This window comes from Phyllostomus discolor, chromosome X, assembly GCF_004126475.2.
Source record: "Phyllostomus discolor isolate MPI-MPIP mPhyDis1 chromosome X, mPhyDis1.pri.v3, whole genome shotgun sequence".
Lineage (NCBI taxonomy): Eukaryota > Metazoa > Chordata > Mammalia > Chiroptera > Phyllostomidae > Phyllostomus > Phyllostomus discolor.
Genome location: NC_050198.1, coordinates 99,825,767 through 99,847,925, shown reverse-complemented (window position 1 = coordinate 99,847,925; position 22,159 = coordinate 99,825,767). Strand labels below are relative to the sequence as shown.

The 22,159-nt window shown below is 41.8% G+C and overlaps 1 protein-coding gene across 1 annotated transcript in view; it reads right to left on the bottom strand.

The window, feature by feature from the left end:
• The window catches only part of LOC114505286 (vascular endothelial growth factor receptor kdr-like), a 168,143-nt gene that overhangs the window by 75,795 nt on the left and 70,189 nt on the right, over nt 1-22,159 (bottom strand). Inside the window, exons 7-10 of the mRNA XM_028523177.2 lie at nt 21,979-22,156; nt 19,793-19,910; nt 17,827-17,999; nt 2,235-2,385 (exon numbers count right to left, since the gene is read on the bottom strand). Of these exons, the coding sequence (XP_028378978.1) occupies nt 2,235-2,385; nt 17,827-17,999; nt 19,793-19,910; nt 21,979-22,156 (620 nt within the window). The remainder of the gene's footprint in view (nt 1-2,234; nt 2,386-17,826; nt 18,000-19,792; nt 19,911-21,978; nt 22,157-22,159) is intronic.

Sequence of the window (22,159 nt, the reverse complement as noted above, 5' to 3'; positions counted from 1 at the left end):
TTGCATTATATTTCTGTTGAGTACTTGTTAGCATGGCTGGCTCCTTATTATTTAAGTCTGAGGTTAAACATTTCTTCCTTATAAAGAGCCCTTTATTTGCCAAAATATGTCTCTTTTTACCCAAAGTACATCTTGCCCTCATCATACTCCTTTTTTGTTCTTCGTGTACCATCTAAATTGGAATCTCTAAACAAGCTCATGGTACGCCTAACATTTGCTCCCTTCAATTTTCATATAGATGTGAGACATGGACTAGTGTGGCTTCTAGAATAAAGTAAGTAGTCAATAATTGTCTACATAATAGAAAATTTGTTAGGAGAGGCATTTGGAAAAGGCATTTTCCCAGGAAAAGTATTCCCTACACACTTTTCTTCCAAATTGTAAGGTGCAAAAACTATAACTGGCTTCACTGCATCTTAGCTGAGTGAGAACAATTAAGTGTGATTTGGGAATTACAGAGTGTCGCAGTAAGGAAAGGAGGGAGGCCGGTACCAAAGTAAGTAAGTAGATAGAACCACCATTATTCTCTCTCTCTCTCTCTCTCTCTCTCTCTCTCTCTCTGTCTCTCTCTGTCTCTCTCTCTCTCTCTCTCTCACACACACACACACACACACACACACACACACACACACGAATCTTATCGTGGTGCCTATTGAGAAGAGATATGTATGTTCCCTAAGGACCTATGTGTAGACAGGAAGCAGCTGAGTGGAGCTGGTTTATGAGAGCTGGCCGGACAGTATCTGTGAGACACAGACTGCCAGCGCCTTCTATTTGAAGATCCAGCTCTTGGTCTGATAACTATAGCCCCTACATTCTCCTCCAAACCAAGGCCACATTCAAAATTCCCAGGCCTTCCAAATTGGATTCCCTAGACGTTCCCATTCAGAGTTTATCTCCTAGTGATAGTGATACCGCCTCATTCATTACCACGTGCTAACACTCAACCTTTGGCATGGTGCAACAGTGAGTTAATAAGATGGACTTCCCCAATCAGCTAATATGTCATCCTTCAGACAACAACAGAAACCTGAGTGCACTGTCCTCACCCTTTCAGAGTTATGACACAGCAGATAATTTGTCACATGTGTCAAGCCTGTAGGGAGGTTCTGTGATAGGGGGTGGATGAGCACTGATGAAGTTTTCTTAAATGCTGCCTACTCTGGGATCTGGGCCAATTCATTTCACCTCTCTGAATTTTCCTTTTATGTTTTCTAATTCCTACAGGGGCCACATGTGACTCATGGTCCCCAGGGGGCTGAAGGAGACACTTAGAAATAGAGCCTATTGCCAGAAAGCAAAAATCAAAATATCTAATATGTCCCAGGCATGTAGTAGGGCTCTAATAACTGGAAGCTCTTAAGCAGTAAGAGTCAGGATGCCTGGCTCTCGTCATGATGTCTCTATTAACTTCTGTGTTGTGACAAGTGGGTTATTTTTCTCCCTTAGCCTCTGGACCTCCATTCATTAGTGGGGGAGAGGACCCCCTGTCTCACCTCCTGCATCAGGATCACAGGAGGCCAGATGAGTGTTCTATGATCTACAAAAGCGATCTGCTGACAGATTTCCCCATTGTGCGGTTACCCTCCTTAATCAGGCTTATCACGAAGGCAGTTCTCAAACAGATGAGACATGTCCATTCTCCAAGCCCACTGTTGGTTTTTTTCCCCATGCAATCACAAATACTTAGAAACCTGCCCTGTTCTGTCCCTCACCCACTGAAATCTTCAATCCCCATCTAAATGTAAATTTCCTGGGCCTGTGAACCATTATCGTTGTTTCTACCTCTGATGTGAGGCTGTGACTTTGGAAGGAACTGGACAAAACTTGGACTCGGGCAGCTGTTAGAGTACTAACTCTTCTTTTAGCTTCCCAGGCCCCATTCCAAGACCACTGCATCACCTGCCATATCCTATGAAAGAGAAAATCTCCTGGTAAGACGTTAAGACTGCCAGGCTCTGGTGTAGCTCAGTAAATCTGAGAGTCTAGACAGGGGTGTCAAACTCATTGTCACCCGGGGCCACATCAGCCTCGCAGTTGCCTTCAAAGGGCCGAATGTAACTTTAGGACGGTATAAACGTAACAACTCCTGAACAGTTAAGTGAGAGCTCAGCGCTGCCGCCTGGTGCCAGGCTGGATAAAACAAGGTGGAGGGCTAGTTTTGGGCCATGGGCCTCGTGTTTGCCACTTGCGGTCTAAACCATGTAGAGTCCTTTGGCGTGCAGGTCACTTACAGCTCGTCTTTTAGGCTGCAGGGTTCCCAGGCCCACATGAAGAATGGCACGGGCAGGCCACTTGCTGTACAGCGAAGGGTGTTCTCACTGCCGAGGAGTATCGGCTGGATGTTCTTCAAATCTGTATCCTTTTCATAGATCTTAGGTTTTTCTGGACAAGAGGAGAAAATGACAGAGATTAAGGCCCCACACCAGGGCTGCTAGTTTAGCTGTATTTCCAGTACAGGAATCCCAATGGTTAGAATATTGAAATATTTCTACATCAGTTTATAAATAGCTGCTGCCCCCAACTTCCTAGGTGTCCTATGCTCACCACCAACACCCTGGTCCCTCCCCATGAATAGGCTCTTCCCCCGTGTCACTCCCATGACCCAGCAACTCAAGAGTTAATATCTGACCCAAGAATAACCTCTGTACTAAAGCATGCCTGCACTAAAGCATGACCTGATTGGTAAGTGCTCGTGCCCTACTTGTGATTATTTTAAATATTTCGCCTCTAGTGGGCACAATAGAGCCCTGTTGAAGAGAAGTAAACCCAAGACCCCAAATGGTAGAAGGTGTGTATTTCAAAATAGTCTTTTGGATTGGAAGCTTGCTAATGGTGGGAGTGACATTAGGTTTACCTCTGCACCCTGGGTGCGAGGTCAGTGCCCAAGAGTTATATGTTGAACTTAATTACAAAGGCTAACAATAGACTTTTTTTTTTTACTGTCAGTGACATTTATTGTTTGCATTTGGATTTAAGAAAATCAACAATAATAGGTTTCTACCTGATTTGCAGGAATCTCATTTTTTAAAGAGATTTTATTTATTTATTTTTAGAGAGAGGGGAAGAGAGGGAGAAAGAGAGGGAAGAGAAACATCAGTGTGTGGTTGCCTCTTGCATGCCCCCTGCTGGGGACCTGTCCCACAATCCAGGAATATGCCGACTGGGAATCGAACTGGCGACCCTTTGCTTTGCAGCCCACGCTCAGTCTACTGAGCTACATCAGCCAGGGCTTTCACAGTAAAAACTTTTGGCATGAGGAAATAGAAGGCAGGCTAACCAGCCTTCTTTCATCCTTGACTAACGCTTTCTTCCTGGGGATTATAAATACAAACTGTTGCCCACTAATTCTCCCTTGGCAATTTGCCTTTCATTTTCTCTCCCACTCCCTCCTACTTCTCCCCTCCCAGGCCTAACCAACGTTAGTTCTACACAAAGACCAGCAACATCTTTCCTTTTCTGCTTCCTGTGGCTGTCACATCAAACTCGAAAAGGGTTTTCAACCTCACTCAGCTCAACACGTAGGTCTAGATATGAGTGGGAAGGCTGGAAAGTTAGCTCTTTCAGCCTCTGAAACACCCTAATTCTAGGAAAAGAGCAGCTTATATAAATGTGTGTCTCTGGCTGAGAGCGGTACTGCCCTTGAAAGCGTGGTCCTCACAATGACTACTTCTAGCAATAGAAGGGGTCTATTCCTGGCTCCATTCAGAGACAAGTCCCACCTCCCCTTCACACAATTTCCTTGTCCTACTCCCTTTCCTTTGTTTGAAGCAAGTAAAATGAGGACAGTCACCGGATTTCCTCTGGTAAATGAATTTTACGATCAACGCGTATTGTCTTAATTTTCCATGATCTCAGAGCTTTTTGCCCGCCCCCGCTTCATTGAGTGCGCTCTTGGCTCCAATATTAAGGACTTGGGAATGAAGAGACATATGACTGACATGTCAGAAACATGGTTGGAGTCTTTGTCTTTCAATTCGGCATGGGACCATTGACCTGCTCCCTTCCAAAGGGATTGTGGGAGTAATTAAGAAGATCTGCCTTTGACTGGTGTTTGCTGAAGAAAAGATAAATATACAGGAGAATGAGAGGATGAATGCATAGGTGACACAAAAAATCAAGCTGGACACAAATTATAAAGGCAGAGAACTAAGCCTGGCAGGTCTAGTGTTACCTTTCAAGGCTCTGGAACATTTACTGACCATTCATATAAGCACAATTGAAAATTCTAGCATAAGGGATATCTTCTGTCGATCGTAATTGTAAGTCCCTTTACTATAAACACATCCAGCTTTTCAGGCATATCTGTGTTGCAATGTTTGGGCAGGTATGCTAGGTAACTGTGACCTTGAGTGAGTCTACTCCTCTCTTGGATGAGAGCTACCCAATCTGCCAGACTGGGGGTGGATTGAGTCTAAATAGTTATTGTTTCTCTTTCAGCACCGATTTTTGTGGCCGTTTGAGTCTACAGCATTATTAACCCATTCAGTTACTCTTTCTTGAGTACCTCTTAGGTGTTACATACTATGCCAGGTAGTAAATAAGACAGTGCTTGTATAAGAATATTGGCACAAAGGCTCCTTTATTGCTGGGAGTTCTTGGCTTTCTTGCACATGGCTTCCAGAGCTCCGGGCAGACAGTGGAAGGTCAAGACCAAATACCTACTCTTTTCACAGCCACGGGGGTCCATTGTTTTAAATGCATTCACAGGCACATGGGAGTGACAAGTGTCCCATTTCCCACCATTGTTTTATCATCCCCTGAATCACAAACATGTCAAGAGGGCCCCAAATGACTCAGAAGGCTAGTTCCTACATAATTATTCCAAATAGATGTCATATTTATATCCCTCAAGATGGTTGGGTAAGCTAACCACCATCATGGTGGGAACTTGGTAGCCCAGAGAGCCACCAGTGATTGCTTAAACTAATCCAGGCTGTAGCTGTTTTTGAAATTCAACATAACTAAGTTGGGGCAAGTTGTTTCAAGGTTCCACAGAACCAGCGAACTTGGAGAAAGCCCACCCACTTTCTTCAGTCAGTTTCAAATAGTAACCTTATTGAGTGAGGCTAGAATGGTAATAAATATAGTTTGAGTGTGCAAAGAACCATGGGAAAGATGCCAACAGCAATGCTTTCTGCAAGCCTGAACCCCATGAGTCCAATCAAGAAGTCAGCTAATTGTGTCTCATTATGTGTACTGCAGGGGCGGATGGGGAGATTTGTTTTTAAAAGTATATTTGGAAAGCTTTGTATTTAGATCAGAAAAAAAAAATTCAGATTGCACAGGGGTCAAATGGCAGACAACTTGAACTACCTGATGGACCAGGACTGCTTTCTGAAGAGAGAAGGGAAACAACATTTGTGGGATGTCAGCCTGTTACTTTGTTTATGCTAAAAGAGGTGGCTGCTTATTGGGGCTTACTCTGATTGCCAGGTATTTTAATGCAGGAACTCACTCAATCCTCATAGCAACCCTAAGACATATGTATTGTTTTCCTTATTTCAAAGAAAAGGAAGGCTGGCACTCTGAGTTAAAATCATGCCGAAAGTCACACCGCTAGGAACCAGTGCAGCAGAATTGTCAGACTCCAAAGCTGCGTGAAGCTCCATGTATGATGCCATGCTTGCATTCTTAGAGACCAGAGCCATTTCTGGTGCGGCTACTATGTGCCAAAGCTCTGTGATAAGGCTTTACATTTATTACCTTGGTTAATCCTTAAAATTCCATTATGCAGTTAGAGTTATCCACGTTTAAGGCAAGGAAAACAAGCTCAGACAGATCAATGGGTTGACAAAGGCCATACAGCTAGTGGCAGAGGTAGGACCGACTCAGAGCTGTCTAGCTGCAAAGCCGGAACCTGAATAGACACTAATCTTACAGATGGCCAATAGATATATGAAAAGATGCTCAATATCACTAATCATCAGAGAGATGCAAAGTAAAACCACACTGCGATATCACCTCACACATGTCAAAATGACCATCATCATTAAATCAACAAACAACAAGTGCTGGTGAGGTTGTGGAGAAAAGGGAAACCTGGTGCACTGTTCGTGGGAATGCAGACTGTGGAAAGTAGTGTGGCGTTTTCTCAGAAAACTAAAAGTGGAACTACCTATGAGACAACAATCCCACTTCTAAATATATATATATATATATATATATATATATATATATATATATATATATATTCAAAGACACCTAAAACACACATTTGAAAGACTATAGGCACCCCTATGTTCATTGAAGCATTATTTACAATAGCCAAGATTTTGAAACAGCCCAAGTGCCCATCAGTAAACGAGTGGAAATACTCAAGGATCACTTCGTAAAGCATGATTGTCTAACCACTATGCTGTACACCGGAAACGAATATAAAATAATAGTGAATGTAAACTGTGCTGGAAAAAATAAAATTTAAAATAAAACATGCACTTCAAGTGTCGTAAAAAAGATAATGCTGCATATTTTGTTCAGCATTTTCAAAGTTAAAAATAATCTTGCTAAAGCAGTATGTTCCTAAAGAAACATCATTATTTGATGAGGAAAATAAAAAAAATACATAAACATGTTATAAAATTTAAAAATAGATGACATGATAAAGACCATATGGTATGTATATGCAAGGCAAAATTAGCCATAAAAGAGTAACTCTTTGAGTGACGGAAAGGAGAGTCCTGTTATTTCTGCTGCCTCTCTCTTCCAAGCCGGGAGAGAGAGAGAGAGAGAGAGACAGAGAGAGAGAGAGAGACAGAGAGAGAGAGACAGAGAGAGACAGAGAGAGAGAGAGAGAGATTTAAAAAGTAGTCGAGACACATAGTACTCAGGATTTTTGGCAAAATCCCTGTCCTTATTCCCCTGATCCCTCATCTTGTCTACCTCCTTTGAGGGCTACAGAAATAGCTTTTGTGAATTTTTCAGCATGCAACACTTAGCAGGGGATTCCTAAGGTCCATCTGAGACGTAAGGCTCTGGGTCACAAGTACACATGGATTCTGTAATGTTCAAGGAGAAAATAGATGCATATTTGTTCTGAATACGCCACTTTGGCTCAGGCCTTCCCGCAAAGTTTTTCTAGGCACTCACCCCCTTGGCTGACTGGCTCCTTCAGCTCCATTTGAGCCCAAGAGAGTCATTCCACCAGGGTGTGCGTGACAGCTACTTGCGTCTCTCTAGCTAAGGAAGGACACTGAGAGGAACAGGAAGAGTGTTGAAAAAGCTAAACTGCTAATTCCAGAGGCCTTCCTGGACCCACTTACCTCTGCAGACTTCCTAATGACCCATGGAACATTCCGACACTAATTAGGTGCAGAAAGCAAAGAATTGGGAGAGGGGAACAGACAGTGAAACATCTAGCCTGTCTGACCTTGACTTTGATGCCAATCTGTCTTAAATAACTCATAAGGAGAAGGAGGGGGAAAGAGGACTGACCCAATGATGAATTTTGTTCAGTTTTATTTTGTGTTTCTTTTCTCTGGTCATTTTGTTTTAAATTGTACAATGTTTTATTCATTTTGTTTATTTGTGTTTTTTTATATTCCACATATATAACTGGCTTACGTCACATAGCACAATATCCTCAAGGATCATCCATGTCATCACAAGTGGCAATATTCCATCTTTTTACAGCTGAGTAGTATGCCCATTGAGTATCACGTTTGCTGCATGTCTTTCATATATGGCCTTATTCACATTTTTTTTTTGGTCATAAAAAGATACTGGATTTTTCTCAAATGCTTTTCCTGCATCTATCAATATGATCACATGATTTTTATCCCTCCTTTTGGTTTATGTGATGTACCATGTTTACTGATTTGCAGATACTATAGCAACCTTGCAGCCCTGGAATGAATTTCACTTGATCGTGGTGTGTGATCTTTTTACTGTATTGTTGGGTTTGGTTTGCTAATATTCTGTTGAGGATTTTAGTGTCTATGTTCACCAGGGATATTGGCCTGCAGTTTTCTTTGTTTGTGGTGCCTTGATCTGGTTTTTGTTCTTGGGATCTTGCTGTTCTGTAAAAAGAGCTTGGGAAATCTTCCCTCCTCTTGAATTTTTGAAATTATTTGAGAAGGAGAGGTATTCATTCTTCTTTGAAGGTCTCGTAAAATTCATCTATGAAGTCATCTGGACCAGGATTTTGTTTGCTGGGAATTTTTTGGATCACTGCTTCTGTATCATTAGTTGTTATCCATCTGTTCGGGTTTTCTGATTCTTCCAGATTGAGTTTGGAAGATTGTATGTTTCTAGGAGTTTATCCATTTCTCCCAAGTTGTCCAATTTGTTGGCATATACTTGTTGACAGTATTTTCTTTTTTTTAAATTTTTTTTGAGATTTTATTTATTTATTTTTAGAGAGGGAAGGGAGGGAGATAGAGAGAGAGAGAAACATTAATGTGTGGTTGCTGGGGGTTATGGCCTGCAACCCAGGCATGTACCCTGGCTGGGAATTAAACCTGGGACACTTTGGTTCCCAGCCTGCGCTCAATCCACTGAGCTACACCAGCCAGGACAGTATTTTCTTATAATCCTTTGTATTTATTTGGTGTATTACTTCTTCACCTTCATTTCTGATTTTAATTATTTGGGTCCTCTCTATTTTCTTCCTGATATGTCTGGTTAAACATTCATCAATTTTGTTTCTCTCTCCAAAAAAATCACCTGTTGATTTCATGATTTTTATAGTATTTTTTAATTCTTTATGTCATTTATTTTCTCTCTCATCTTTATTATTTCCTTCCTTCTACTTACCCTGGGATTTTTTGTCATTCTTTTTCTAGTTCTTTTAGGTATAGGGTTAGATTGTTTATTTGAGTTGTTCTTTCTTCTTGAGTTAGTTCTGTAATGCTATGAATTTCCCTCTCAGGGCTGCTTTTGCTGTGTCCCATGCATTTTGGATTATTGTATGTTCTTCATTTGTTGCCATGTAACTTTTTATTTCTTCTTAATCTTATTGTTAGTCCATTCATTGTTTAATAACATGACATTTAGTCTTCATATCTTAGAATATTTTTCAGGTTTTTTTTTCTTTTTAGCTGACTTCCAGTCTCATACCATTGTGGTCCAAGAAGATGCTTGATATTTCAGTCATCTTGAATTTATGAATTTATTAACTTATTTTGTCCTGAATTGGAATCTATCTTTAAGAATGTCCCATATGCACTTGAGAAGAATGTATGTTCTGCTGCTTTGGAATGAAATGTTCTGTAAATATCAGTCCAATGTGTCATTTAAGGTCACTGTTGCCTTGTTGATTTCTTCTGAGGGAAGATCTGTACATTGATGACAGTGAGGTATTAAAACCCCATACTGTGACTGTCTTGTTGTCCATCTCTCACTTAAAAGTCCGCCAAGATTTTCTTCATATATTTAGGTGTTTCTATGTTGGGTGCACATATGTTTACAAGGGTTATATTGCCTTGTTAGATTGATCCCTTTAGTTTTATGTTATGATGTTCTTTTGTCTTGTTATGGCCTTAGTTTTAAAGTCTATTTTGTCAGATATAAGTATTGCTACCCCAGCTTTTTCTTAATTTCCATTTGAATGGAATATTATTTTTTTTGTCCCCTCACTTTCAGCCTGTGTGTATCTTTTGTTCTGTTATGGGCTTCTTGTAGATGAGATATATATGGACCATGCTTTCTTATCCATTCAGCTGCCCTAATTCTTTTTTTTTTAAGATTTTATTTATTTATTTTTAGAGAGAGGGGAAGAGAAGGAGAGAAGGAGAGAACCATCACTGTGTGGTTGCCTCTCACGTGCCCCGCACTGGGGACCTGGCCTGCAACCCAGGCTTGTGCCCTGACTGGGAATTGAACAGGTGACACTTTGGTTTGCAGGCTCATGCTCAATCCACTGAGCTACAATAGCCAGGGCTCAGCTGCCCTAATTCTTTTCATTGGAGGATTAATGTGTTTATATTTCAGGTTATTATTTATATACTTTTAAAAATAAGGTTATTATTGATAGGCATTAATTATTGCGATTTTATTCTTTATACCAATGTTCCTCTCTCTCTCGATTTCTTTTTTTTTTTTCATTCTTCTTAAACCCTTTAACATTTCTTGCAATATTGGTTTGGTACTAATGAACTTTATTGTCTAGCTTTTTTTTTTTATCTTGGAAACTCTTTATTTTGCCTTCAAATTTAAATAATAGCTTTGCTAGAAAAGTAATCTTGGTTATGGATCCTTGCTTTTGATCACTTTGAATATTTCATGCCAATCCCATTTGGCCTGAAGTGTTTCTGTTGAGAAATCAGCTGACAGCCTTATGGGAACTACTTTGAAGGTAACTAATTGCTTTTCTCTTATTGCTTTGAAGATTCTCTCTTTGTCATTAACCTTAGCCTTAGTTATGATGTGTCTTGGTGTGGGCCTCTTTGAGCTTATCTTGATTGGGACTCTGTGCTTCCTGAACTTGTGAGACATTTTCCTTAACCAGGTTAGGGGAGTTTCCAGTCCTTGTTTTTTCAAACAGATTCTTGATCCCTTGCTCACTTTCTTCTCCTTCTGGTACCTCAATGATAAGGTAAAGATGTCGTTATGCTTGATATTGTCCTAAAGTTCCCTTAGACTTTCTTCATTTTTTAAAATTATTTTTCATTTTGATGCTCCTCTTAAGTGATTACTGTATCTTGTCCTGTAATTTGCTGCTTTGATACTCTGCTTCATTTAACCTGCTGTTGATTCCTTCCAGTGTATTCTTCATTCCAGATATTCTATTTTTATTTCTGACTGGTTCTTTTTTTATGGTTTCTATGTTGTTTTTAATGTTCACTATCTCTTTAAGTTTTCACTGACAGCATCCATTCTTCTCCTAATGTCCTTGAGCACCCTTATAACCATTAGTTTAAACTCTGCATCTGGTATTTTGGTTGCTTCCATTTCATTTATTTCTTGTTCTGGGTATTTCTCCTGTTTTTTTTTTTTTTTTTTTTCATTTGGGGTTTATTTCTTTGTCTCACCATTTTGTCTCTGTGTAGGTAGATGTGTTATAACTCCCAAACTTGTTTGGATAGTTTATGATGTAAGTGTCTTGTTGGGCTCAGTGGCACAATCTTCCAGATCATCTAAGCTCAGTACTCCAATAATGTTTCTTATAAGTTACACACAACCCCCTTTTGTAGTTGGATCTTGAATGCTGTTGGTCCTGTCATGGGTGGAATTAACCATTCACGTTGGTTGACTATAAGGATAAACCATGATCAGCACCTGAAGTGGAGTTGTTCCCAGCAGGGTCTGGTTCCTGCTGGAATCCCCTTTCAGGTCTATCCCTTGTGTGGCTAGTTAGGTTGACCTCTGGTGTGGTCTGAAATCTACCTCTGGTTCTCTTAGTCTAGATCCACTTGGGCACAATTCAGGTACAAGTCGTTTCAGACATTGCATATAACTGACCTTGGGCTACCTGTTTGGAGCTACCACACTCTTCACTGTTTGTGGCTGGGTCTACTGGGCCTAGTTCTGCATGGGAGGGGCCGTTTCATATAGAAGGGTCAGCTTCCTTCAGCTTTGAGCTGGGACAGATATGTAAAATGTCCAAGGTTCCCTGAGGTTTGCCTCCACCTGAGATTGTCTGGTCTTCCTCTAGAGCCCTCCAAAGAAAGACTATAGAGTGGGCTCAGGTGACCCACAGACATTTCCACAAGTTGTGAAATTTGGTAGGGCAGGACAACCAGGGTCAGGAGGACAGAGGTAATGAAAAAGTGGCCCCTACTGCAGAACCAAACCACTCATTCTCTGCCAGAGTCTCCAACTATAATCCTCCTTGGAGGTGTGTGCTACAGTTTCAGGCTGGGTGCAGCCAGCCATCCCTCTGCAGAGGCAAACTCAGCTAGGCAGAGCCACTGGGCCCAAGAACGGATCAAAAGAATCTTCCATTGGGGGTCATGCCACCTGAGTCCACAGGAGGGGAATAAGCACTTCATTCTATTCCTAGACAATAGCCTCCAAGAGGTTCATATTCTGACTGTCTCAGCTCTGAGCCACTATCTCTTCCACCATGAATCTGAGCTGGGGAGTACTGGGTACCCAAACAGTCTCCTCTTGGGGGTGACACCTCAAGCCTATAGGATAAGGGAGGACACTGTCTCCTCTTCCCCAGGTAGCACAGGCTGAGCTAGCAGGGGAGATAAGAGTGCTTACCCCCTGCAATGTAGCCACACAACCCCGCATCCTCCCATCTGATTTCTGGACACAAGCTTTCCCAGGAGACACGCTCCAAAAGTCTCAGCTCTGCACTGCACCCTGGTCCCCCTGTGTGGCTGAACTCAGCATGATAGGGCCGACCAAGTGATTCAGCAAGTACTACCTGTTCATTGTTACTGTGACATAGAACATCGAGGAATATGAACACAGTCCTGTCCAGGTCTGAAGCTGATATAAGCTAAGCATTAATCAAAGAATTGCAGCCAAGGACAGAAGCATGAGGACAAAATTCCGGGCTTTGTCTCTGAACTATATTTGTGCACCAGTATATATGGCAGGCACTTCTTGTTTTTCTTTCTTTCCCTTTTCATCCATAGTAATAGATTTTAAAACAGAACATGGTTGCTTATTTAAAGACTATGGCTTTTATCCTCTTCACAGTTAGGGCGATCATGTGACCAAGTGCTGGTATGTGTGCAAATTCCTTATCTCGTCCTTAAATGGTAGAGCAGGAGCTCTTTCCCCCCACTTGGTGGTAGAGAGCTGGCTCGGACCATATGGATGAGAACAAGACTCTGGGAACAGCAGAACAACAAGGATCCTGGATCACTGACCGGGGTAGTTATATATGCTCTTGTTTAGGTCATGGTTGTTCTTTTTATTTTTTAATTTTAAGAGTTTTCACCTATTTAAGAAATTATTGTTTTGAAGATTTGATTTACAACCAAAACAGAAACAGACTCATAGACACAGAGAACAGACTAATGGTTTCTGGGAGGGGGCTTTGGGGGACTGGGTGAAAAAGAGGAGAGACTTGACAAGGACAGATTGGCAGTTGCAACCTAACCATGGGGATCTAACTTGCAGCATAGGGAATATAGTCAATAATATTGTAATAACTGTGTATGGTGCCAGGTGGGCCCTGAAAATATGGAGAGAGACCACTTTGTAAAGTTTATGATTGTCTAACCACCATGTTGTGCACCTGAACCTAATACAAAGTAATACAGAATATTAAAAAAACAGTTGTAGGGGCAAAAAAAAGTCCTGTATTTGCTGTGTGGATATGCAGTCTATTTTTTTGAACAGCAGGTGATCACTGTTTAATTCAGTAGGGCACATGCCTCCAGCCTCTCCCAGGAATCTTCCCATGGGGCTGCCCCCTTCAACTTGATTGAAATCCTCTTCGTTCTGACCATTTCCTTGTCCTAGGAGCCTTTTGCAAGGAACTAATGCTCACATTCCAGTTTTTCTTTCTTGCCCAAAGCTCTTTAACCCATTCCTCCACCTGTGCTCTACTGAAGACTGGAGTTCTCAGAAATATGTCTGTCTGTCTTTGACTCAGCACCTAATATTTTTGGTCTCACTTAATAATGGGGTGTGTGTGTGTAAACAGTTGGACAGGTCAACATGCTATTTTCATCTGATTAAGCATCTAAAGTCTCGTTTAACAATCAAGGTAACATCTCTCAAGACAAGCAGTAGGCTTTGAGAGAATGTCTTGACATTCAAGGTGGCCATATGGTCACTAACCCGAAAGTATGAATTCCAAAATCACAGAGTTGCATATAAAAAAAATCACTCCCTATAAAAATAGCTTTTTGTATTTTCTTTTTGGTGCTGAGACTTTATTGTGATTTAACTTTAAATTGAAGGCTACATAGGTGGCAGTTCATGGGAGTTTTCAAGGTTGTGTTTTGTGGCTGATGAATGCATCATCTGCGATGGTTGATGACTTCATAGCTTACATCAAAATGCTTCTCAGGTGCCTCATGCCTGTGCCTATTTAAATCATTAAATCAATATGGGTTCATGTGTGATTGTTAAAGAAACCACAAGGCAGTGTTTTGCAATGATAGCTAATGGATTAGCATGGCATTAAATATTTTCCTCCTGGAAGGCATTATGTTTTATAGTTTGGCTTTAAAATAAAGAGTATTTTATTTTAGTCTTGGCTGGCATAGCTTAGTGGATTGAGCGTGGGCTGCGAACCAGGCATCACAGGTTCGATTCCCAGTCAGGGCACATGGCTAGGCTGCAGGCCACAGCCCCCAGCAACCGCACATTGATCTCTCTCTCTCTCTCTCTCTCTCTCTAAAAATAAATTTAAAAAATCTTTAAAAAATAAATAAAAATTTTTCAAAAAAGAGTATTTTATATACAAAAAAGATTTTATTTATTAGAGAGAGGGGAAGGGAAGGAGAAAGAGAGGGAGAGAAATATCAATGTGTACTTGCCTCTCGCACGCCCCCTACTGGGAATCTGGCCTGCAACCCAGGCCTGTGGCCTGACTGGGACTAAAACCTGCAACCCTTTGGTTCACAGCCCGCACTCAATCCACTGAGCTATACCAGCTAGGGCAAACACTATTATATTTACTCTGTTATATTAATATTGTTGCTAATTCTTATTGAGGTGTTAACTGACATGCAACATTATGTGAGTTTCAAGTGTACAACATAGTGATCTGATACATGCATACGCTGAAACATGAGCACCACATTGCCCGGTCATTTTTATTTTGAGTCTGTGAAATAACAGACTCATCTCTAACTTGACTAACAGAGAAGATTTACATCCAAGTTCTCGCTGCTTTCTAGCACATTGAGCGATATCCTGGATAAATCACTTTCTCACTCTAAACCTCATTTTCCCCACATCTTCAGCATGAAAAAGATAATGGTGTGGAATTACATGATCCTGTGCTTTGAAGTAGCTGGGTGACCCTAAGTGAGTTATTTGTTCTCTCTTGACCCCTATGTCCTAGATTTTTATTCAGAGTACTGTTTTCCCTTTTGGCATGACGGGTTACTCCTGCTAGGCTTGTTGCTGTGTTGCTTTTCATTTCCTTTACTAGAGTATACAAGGAGGGACCCAACCCCTCCAGGAGTTTATTTAAAAAAAACTAGTGTATTTATTCTCACAGGTTTAAACTTCATTCACCTTCAAAGTACTCTCCATCTGATGCAATACACCTATCAAGATGTTTTTTTTTTCACTGTTCAAAACAGTTTTTGAACTTGTTGATTTTTGAGACCTTTTCGTATTTCTGCTGCATTTTGTTTCACCTTTTCCAAATCAGCAAAATGTTTCCTTTTGAGGATGCTTTTCATCCAGGGAAACAAATAAAACAGCCTCTGAGGGTGAGATCAGGTGAATAGAGTAGGTGGGGTACAGAGGTCATGTCGTTTTTGGTCAAAAACTGCTGAACACTCAGCAGGGTATAGGAAGGTGCACTCATAAGTCACCCATCACGAAATGGGCAAACATGTGGAAAAATTCTTCCCCCCAAAAATGCACTGAAGCCTAACGCAGCCTCTCACAACAATGCCAGCTGGCACACTGCTACAGATGGGTTCCTAGCACACTCACCTAGTGGGGGAAGCCTATACTACCAGGGGCTGCCCTCCAGAAAATACTTCCAGTTTTGGGGGGTACCCCCTTGTATGCAGGTTAAAAAGAAAAACCGTAGTTATTCCTTAATCATGTACCCCATAGCCCTAGTATAGGGCTATGCATCCCTCTCTGTATGGATGCTTACATCAGACTTATAATCTAATTCTTAGGACCAAAAAGCGGTGCCCAGGTTTCCTTTCGGGTAAGCAAGGGATAGTGTAGGGAGCCAATGCAGAGACTATAGACTTATACCCCCAGCCTTCCGTGCCTGCAGACCAACTATTTCTCTGGACATCAATGGACTATGTGAGGCAAGTGTGTGCTATTATGATAAGAAGCGAAAACAAAGCTTCGTCAGGCCATTCTGTAAGGACACGGGAAAAGAGATCACAGCTGGTGGCTAGCCCCTTAGGTCCTTATCTGCCATGAGCAGATTTTTTTTGACCTGAAAAGCTCTGAATTGAGTTGGTTTAATAAGGTGGTGTCACTAAGGCATCAGTTGGAAGCCTAAGACAAAAACAATGAGGAAAAATAAAAAAACAGGCAACATGGTCTTGAGAAAGTACAAACTGCATAGCATTTGACCAGAGAACCCCTAGGACGGTTAGAAGGCATTACTGGGTTTTTGTTGCCATCTTTCCTTCCTCTTCAGATATCTTACTGGTGAGCTCCTGAGCCAAAGAGTAGGTTCAGCACAGAGGGAATGGAGAGAACGTGATAGTGGTGGGTAGGGATGTGGGATTTTGTCCTTTGTTTTAGTTTGGCATTGATTGGACTAGTTAGAATGATCTATGTCCTGACATTTGGTGTAGAAACTATTTCATGAGAACTAGGATGCCTACCACATGCTGTTTAAGTACTAATATTCAACAATTTTGGCAGAAGGCCATGACACAAGATGAAGAAATCAGGTAGCAAAGCACGAGACTTGATTTGTCTCACGTGATTTTTATGGCAGCCTTGTGAGGCGGATCTCATGACGCTTATTTTAACGGTGATAAGACAGGATCATAAAGGTGAAGCGAATTGCTACGGTCACATGGCCAGCAAGGGCTTGGGTCAGAGAATCTGGGTTTGAGAATAGGTTCAAAGGGTCCACTTTCCTTCATTACATGCCCACCTGACTGCCAGGGTCAGAAGGGATAAGTCTGACTGGCAGAGATGACAAAGGGGCATCAAGTGCTTATCCAGATGTCCAGAATGGAACTTCTCTAATCACGGCAATTATGGCAATGGTGAGAATATAGTGGTGGTACCTATTTTTAGTTCTTCAAATTAGCCTACTCTTTTTGACATTGGAAGACCCAGAGAAATCTAGGAAACATTCATAGTGAACAAAGATGGACAAATAGCATAGATAATCTAGGGTCCATATAAAACAAAAACGCTGAATAAGAGTCTAGCAAGCTTCCCTCCCCTCAACCCATGCTCCTTTGCAAAGCTTTGGTGTCGAGGAGAAAAAAAGATGGGGAAGAAAAAGAAACTATGGCATAGTCCTAGAGCCATGCAAGGACCCACCTGGCTTCTCCGTTTTATTCTCCTCTCTAATGAAAGAAGGCGTTAAAAAAAAAAAAAACAAAAAACAAAAAACCCAAAGGACCAGTCTATCCAAGAATGGCTCCTAATTTCTCACACACTTCCCTTTTCCTTACCAGAAGCCCAACATGTAAGTGAGAGGTAAGCTACGCTGCTCATAATAGCAGGAAGGTCTTCTGCTGGAAGACAATGCAGAAACAGAGAGACTAAAATAGAGCGTTGGTTTGGGGGAAGCGATAAGCTAGCCAAGTCACATAGGCTTTCAAGCCGCTAGATAGAACTGGAGTAAGGATATTCTGAAGCAGACAGCGGGGGCTGTGCTCAGAATGCCTGATCATATCATTTTGTTCTACTTTCCAGGGATATCAGCAGGAGTGGGTGTAGGATAAGGCACGGAAGGTAACGGGATCCTCTTTCCAGTCCCTGTTATGTACAGTAGGAGGTACCAAGGTGGAGTTTTGGCTCTCCCCTCTTCCAATGACATTTCTCAATATGAAGAGACCAACTGTAAGGGTCTTTGGTCACAGAAAATGATAGGAAATGAATTCAGCAAAGATCTGAAAATTCCATCAGCATACAGAGCTAATCTGAAAACACCCAGTGACCAAAAAGCACCTTTAAAACTCCTGCCCCTGCATGGCCAAGGCAGTTTGTATTGTGTTCCTGCTTTGAAATTTTTTCTTCTAACATAATAGAGACAAGAGCCTGGATTTGTTGCCTGTATTCCAAGCCCCAGCAACTCACCATTGACAATCAGTTGTATGGTGAGGTTTCTGTAGAGCCCGTGCTTGGTGTTGCTCAGAGCAAAGGTGTAGTTGCCAGCATGCTTGACGTTCACTTCCAGGATTGTGAGTTTGTACCTAAGGGGGTCGGGCTGAAAGGTATGGTTTGATGGGAGTGGTCTGCCATCTTTGTACCTGTGAGGAACAGGGGAGGAATGGTTAGTACAGTGTCAGCCTCTAGAACATCCAACTTTCTCCCCCAGGAGCATTTTGGTTATGCTCCATCATGTTCAGCACGGAGGGGCAAAACAGTAGGATCCTCTCCATAAAATTTCCGGGCTGGAGCACTGTTGTACAGCCACAGTGGTAGTAAATGGTTGAACCTGTCTCTTCCTTCTCCTTAATGGTCCAAACGTTTTAAAAGTGGTCTCACACATGCTTCCACTTCTTCACTTTCCATCCATTCCCTAACACTTGAAACTTGGATTTTTCTCCCTGACGTTTATTCAGAATCACATTCTCCAATTTTAGCAGCATTAGCCTATGTATCAAAGCAAGTGGTCTTTCAGTTGTCATGACTCTCTCAGATCTTCTAGACTATTTGGCTTCAGGGTTCAGGTCTTCCTCCCTAGCTCTTGGGACATTGTTCTCATCATTGCCTCTCCTTCAGTGACTCTTCTTCCATTTCTTTCCCCCTTAAATTTGTGTGCCCTACTGAGCAAGCACTTAAAATACTTGAGCAGACAGCTGAAACAAGGAGAGAGGGGGCTTTGGATAAGACATTTCAGAGTAGCTAAGGACCTGAGTATATATATAGGGTATTGTGTAAATATCAGTAATTATACAATAAAGTCCCAATCCCACCAATATAAATATTCCCCTGGATTCTGCCTTTGGACTCCTTTCTCTCTGCGCACCCCACCTGGGTGCATTTATCCACTCCCAGTTTGATGACTCCCCATTTTCCAGCTTCAACATGTAGCTCCAGACTGTTAATAGCCGCAGCAGTTTCACATACCGTCAAACTCGAAAGTTGCAATGCGCTTCTGATCCTTGGGCTTTCATTCACACGTCTAATTGGATACTGAATCCCGAAGATTGTACCTGCACAATGTTTCCCAAATCTATTCTGTATATTCCCATGCCTCCAGATGATGCAGGCCTGTACACTGTCTCGTGGGAACTATTGCTGTAATAGCCGCGTAGACTGGTAGCTATTTCTCCAGTCTTTCTCCATCCAAAACCATATGACACATACAAGGCCACATTAATCTTCCCAAAGGTTAGCCTCAAATCTCTCACTCGCTGCTGCAGGGCCTTCGATGGTTCTCTGCTGACTACTTGACTAAGCTATAGAGATTTTTTATGAAATAATTTATTACTTCTTCCTCAGAAAAATTCTATAACATAGGACATTGCCACCCAACTTTTACAGATAAAGAAAACGAAATCTTAGAGAGTTTAAGGAACTTGCTGGGTAACTTGATGAACTAGAATTGGAACAGGGGTTTGTCTGACTCAAAAGCCCATATTCTTTCTATTGTATTACTTCTTACCCTTCAACAGCCTTTATTAGACTGGGTAAAATCACCTTCAAAGCTCCTTCCAAATTTGAGATTGCGGAATTCTACAATGGCCTTGGCTAACTTCCCAGCCTTATCTCCTCCTCTCTTTTCAGAATACAAAACTCATTTTTCCCCAATACATGAGAAATCAATAAAGGAAAGAGGAAACAAGCAAACCAACCTGCAGAGGAGGAGATAAAGCACTAGTTCTTGAGGCTGTGAGTGCCCTGAAAGTAGGGTGGGGGTTAAAGTGTATTTCTTTTTTTCCCCCTCTCTTTATTTTTTTCCTTTCTTTTTTTTTTTTTTTTTTTGGTTTACTGTATGACTGGCTCTCAGTAAGATGTATTGAAAGAAGAGCTCTGAAGCAGGGGAAATAAGAGGCTCTGGGGAACCAAAACAGCCAGGAAAGAAGATCCTACATACCAGGTCACATTGGGGCGAGGGAAAGCATCCACCCTCACTCCCATTTTGAGCACGCTTTGTCCAGCTGTCACTTCATAAACGCGGCTTCTCTTGTAGCTCACATTGAGGAATGGTTTCTCTGAAAGCAAAACAGGGATGCAGTCAGAAGAAGCAGGTCTAACTGAATCCCAACGATGTTCAGCCTTCCCATTTGTAGTCACATCCTTTCTGGCCCCAGAGGGGTCCATCTGGATGGTCATAAAGTGGTGTTTTTCGGTGTGGATTGTGGGGAGATGCTGTTGGCGTTTTTTGAAAAGATAATTCTTTGTTGTGCTGTACTGTCCCGAACTGCAAAGAATGCTTACAATCCTTGCTCTATCCAGTCAGTGCCAGTAGTAACCTCCAGCCATTCTGACAACAAAATGCCTTCATGTATTCCCAATGCCCCCGAGAGGCAGTACTGCCTGTGGGCTGAGAAGCACGTGAGCAGACCAGTCATCTTGGTCATATCCCTTGCCAGGCGATTATTTAGGTATCGGCAGGTCATGGGCTTATGATCAATAAAACAGAAGGAGAAATCAGCTAGGGGACTTCTGGGAAAGATTTTCAAAACTCAAAAAAAAAAAAAGACCCAAGTGGTGGGATTTTCACAGTTCCCTGCCTTTAAGTCATTATCATTGGCATACGGGGTGTGGAACTGAGGGGCACTCTGAAGATACTGGGAATGTAGCCCTGGCTGGCGTAGCTCAGTGGATTGAGTGCGGGCTGGGAACCAAAGTGTCCCAGGTTCGATACCCAGCCAGGGTACATTCCTGGGTTGCAGGCCATGACCCCCAGCAACCGCACATTGATGTTTCTTTCTCTCTCTCTCTCTCTCTCTCCCTCCCTCCCTCTCCCCTCCCTTCCATCTCTAAAAATAAATAAATAAAATCTTTAAAAAAAGATACTGGGAATGTAAGAGTAAAACAGGGGAAGGAACTGGGCTTCTAGAGGACATTGATGATCCACTAAGTCAATCAGCATGGGAACTGTAAACCTCAGGATTCTTTGTTGTATACGATAATTGTCCTTATTGCTTCAGCTGTCTTTAGTGAGGTTTCCTCTTGCTGGATACTGAAGGCAATGAAGCTGATACCCGTGGCTCTATAGAACCCAGAGGCTGAGAGAACTAAAGTAGATTACCTTATAAACCAGGATAGAGAGGGTTGAACTGACCCTGAGTGTGAAATATCTTACTGCAGAATGAAGCCAGACAGTGTGTGTTTGTATTTTGAAATATGTGTATGCAGATAGTTCTTAGTATTTGTACCCTGAGGTTTTTATGTATACACGCAAATATTAAGTATGTTTATATAGCTGTGTGAGGAGGGACATGGGTATTAATGTGTTTGTGAGAACATGTGTTAGTACGTGTGTGTATACGTGTCTTTGTAAGAAAAGGGCTTCCCGAACACAAGGTAATCATGTTAAACTGAAGTTCAATGAATTCTTTCCACTAGGAAATCTATGGTCACATTGATACCAGAAAAACAAGCTCGACTCACTCTCAAAAGGTATATTATCATGAGGAGGAAAATGAAGCCCGGGGAGGTACAGTAAGTTGCCCAAGATTACACTGAAAATTGGTAAAGAAGAGAGAATATTCAAGAATCTAGTCTCTTTTTGAAAGATTTCATGTATTTATTTTTAGAGAAAAGGGAAGGGAAGGGCTAAGAGAGGGAGAAAAACATCAATCTGTGGTTGCCTCTCGTGCACCCCCTACTGGGGACCTGGTCCACCACTCAGGCGTGGGCCCTGGCTGGGAATCAAGCCAGTGACCCTTTGCTTCATAACCTGCACTCAACTCACTGAGCCACACCAGCCAGGGCAGAATCTAGTCTATACATGTGCCAAAATACTGATGAGCTACTTAACGCTAAGTTCCTAGATCATACAACTGTAACTAGTCAATGGGATGTAAAAAGTATGTTAAGTTAAATCACCATGCTTCCCAGCATCCAATTCCCATGGTGAAAGAACAGAAAGGGGGCTGCCCGACTATAGCTTTTCTGATTTAAGCACCAAAGTACTGGGAAGAGAAGCCTTTGAAACCATAATACCAGGAGAGCAAATGAGGTGATTTGCTGAGTGATTCCTTATACAGAGAGCAGAAAGAGGGTAGGCAGGCCAGTGCTCAGGGGAGAGTCAGAAATGACAGTTTTACGTACTGTACACTGTGATGGTGACGTTGGTTTGCAGGGCAGTGTTGTCTTCTTCCCTGCAAATGTACACACCCTTGTCTTCCATAGTTACATTCCAGATGGTCAAGTTACTATAGCTCTTGTACACAGAGGACCTTTGGTCCAAGTTTTTTTTAATTTCACAACACCTGGGTATTGTCTTGGACTG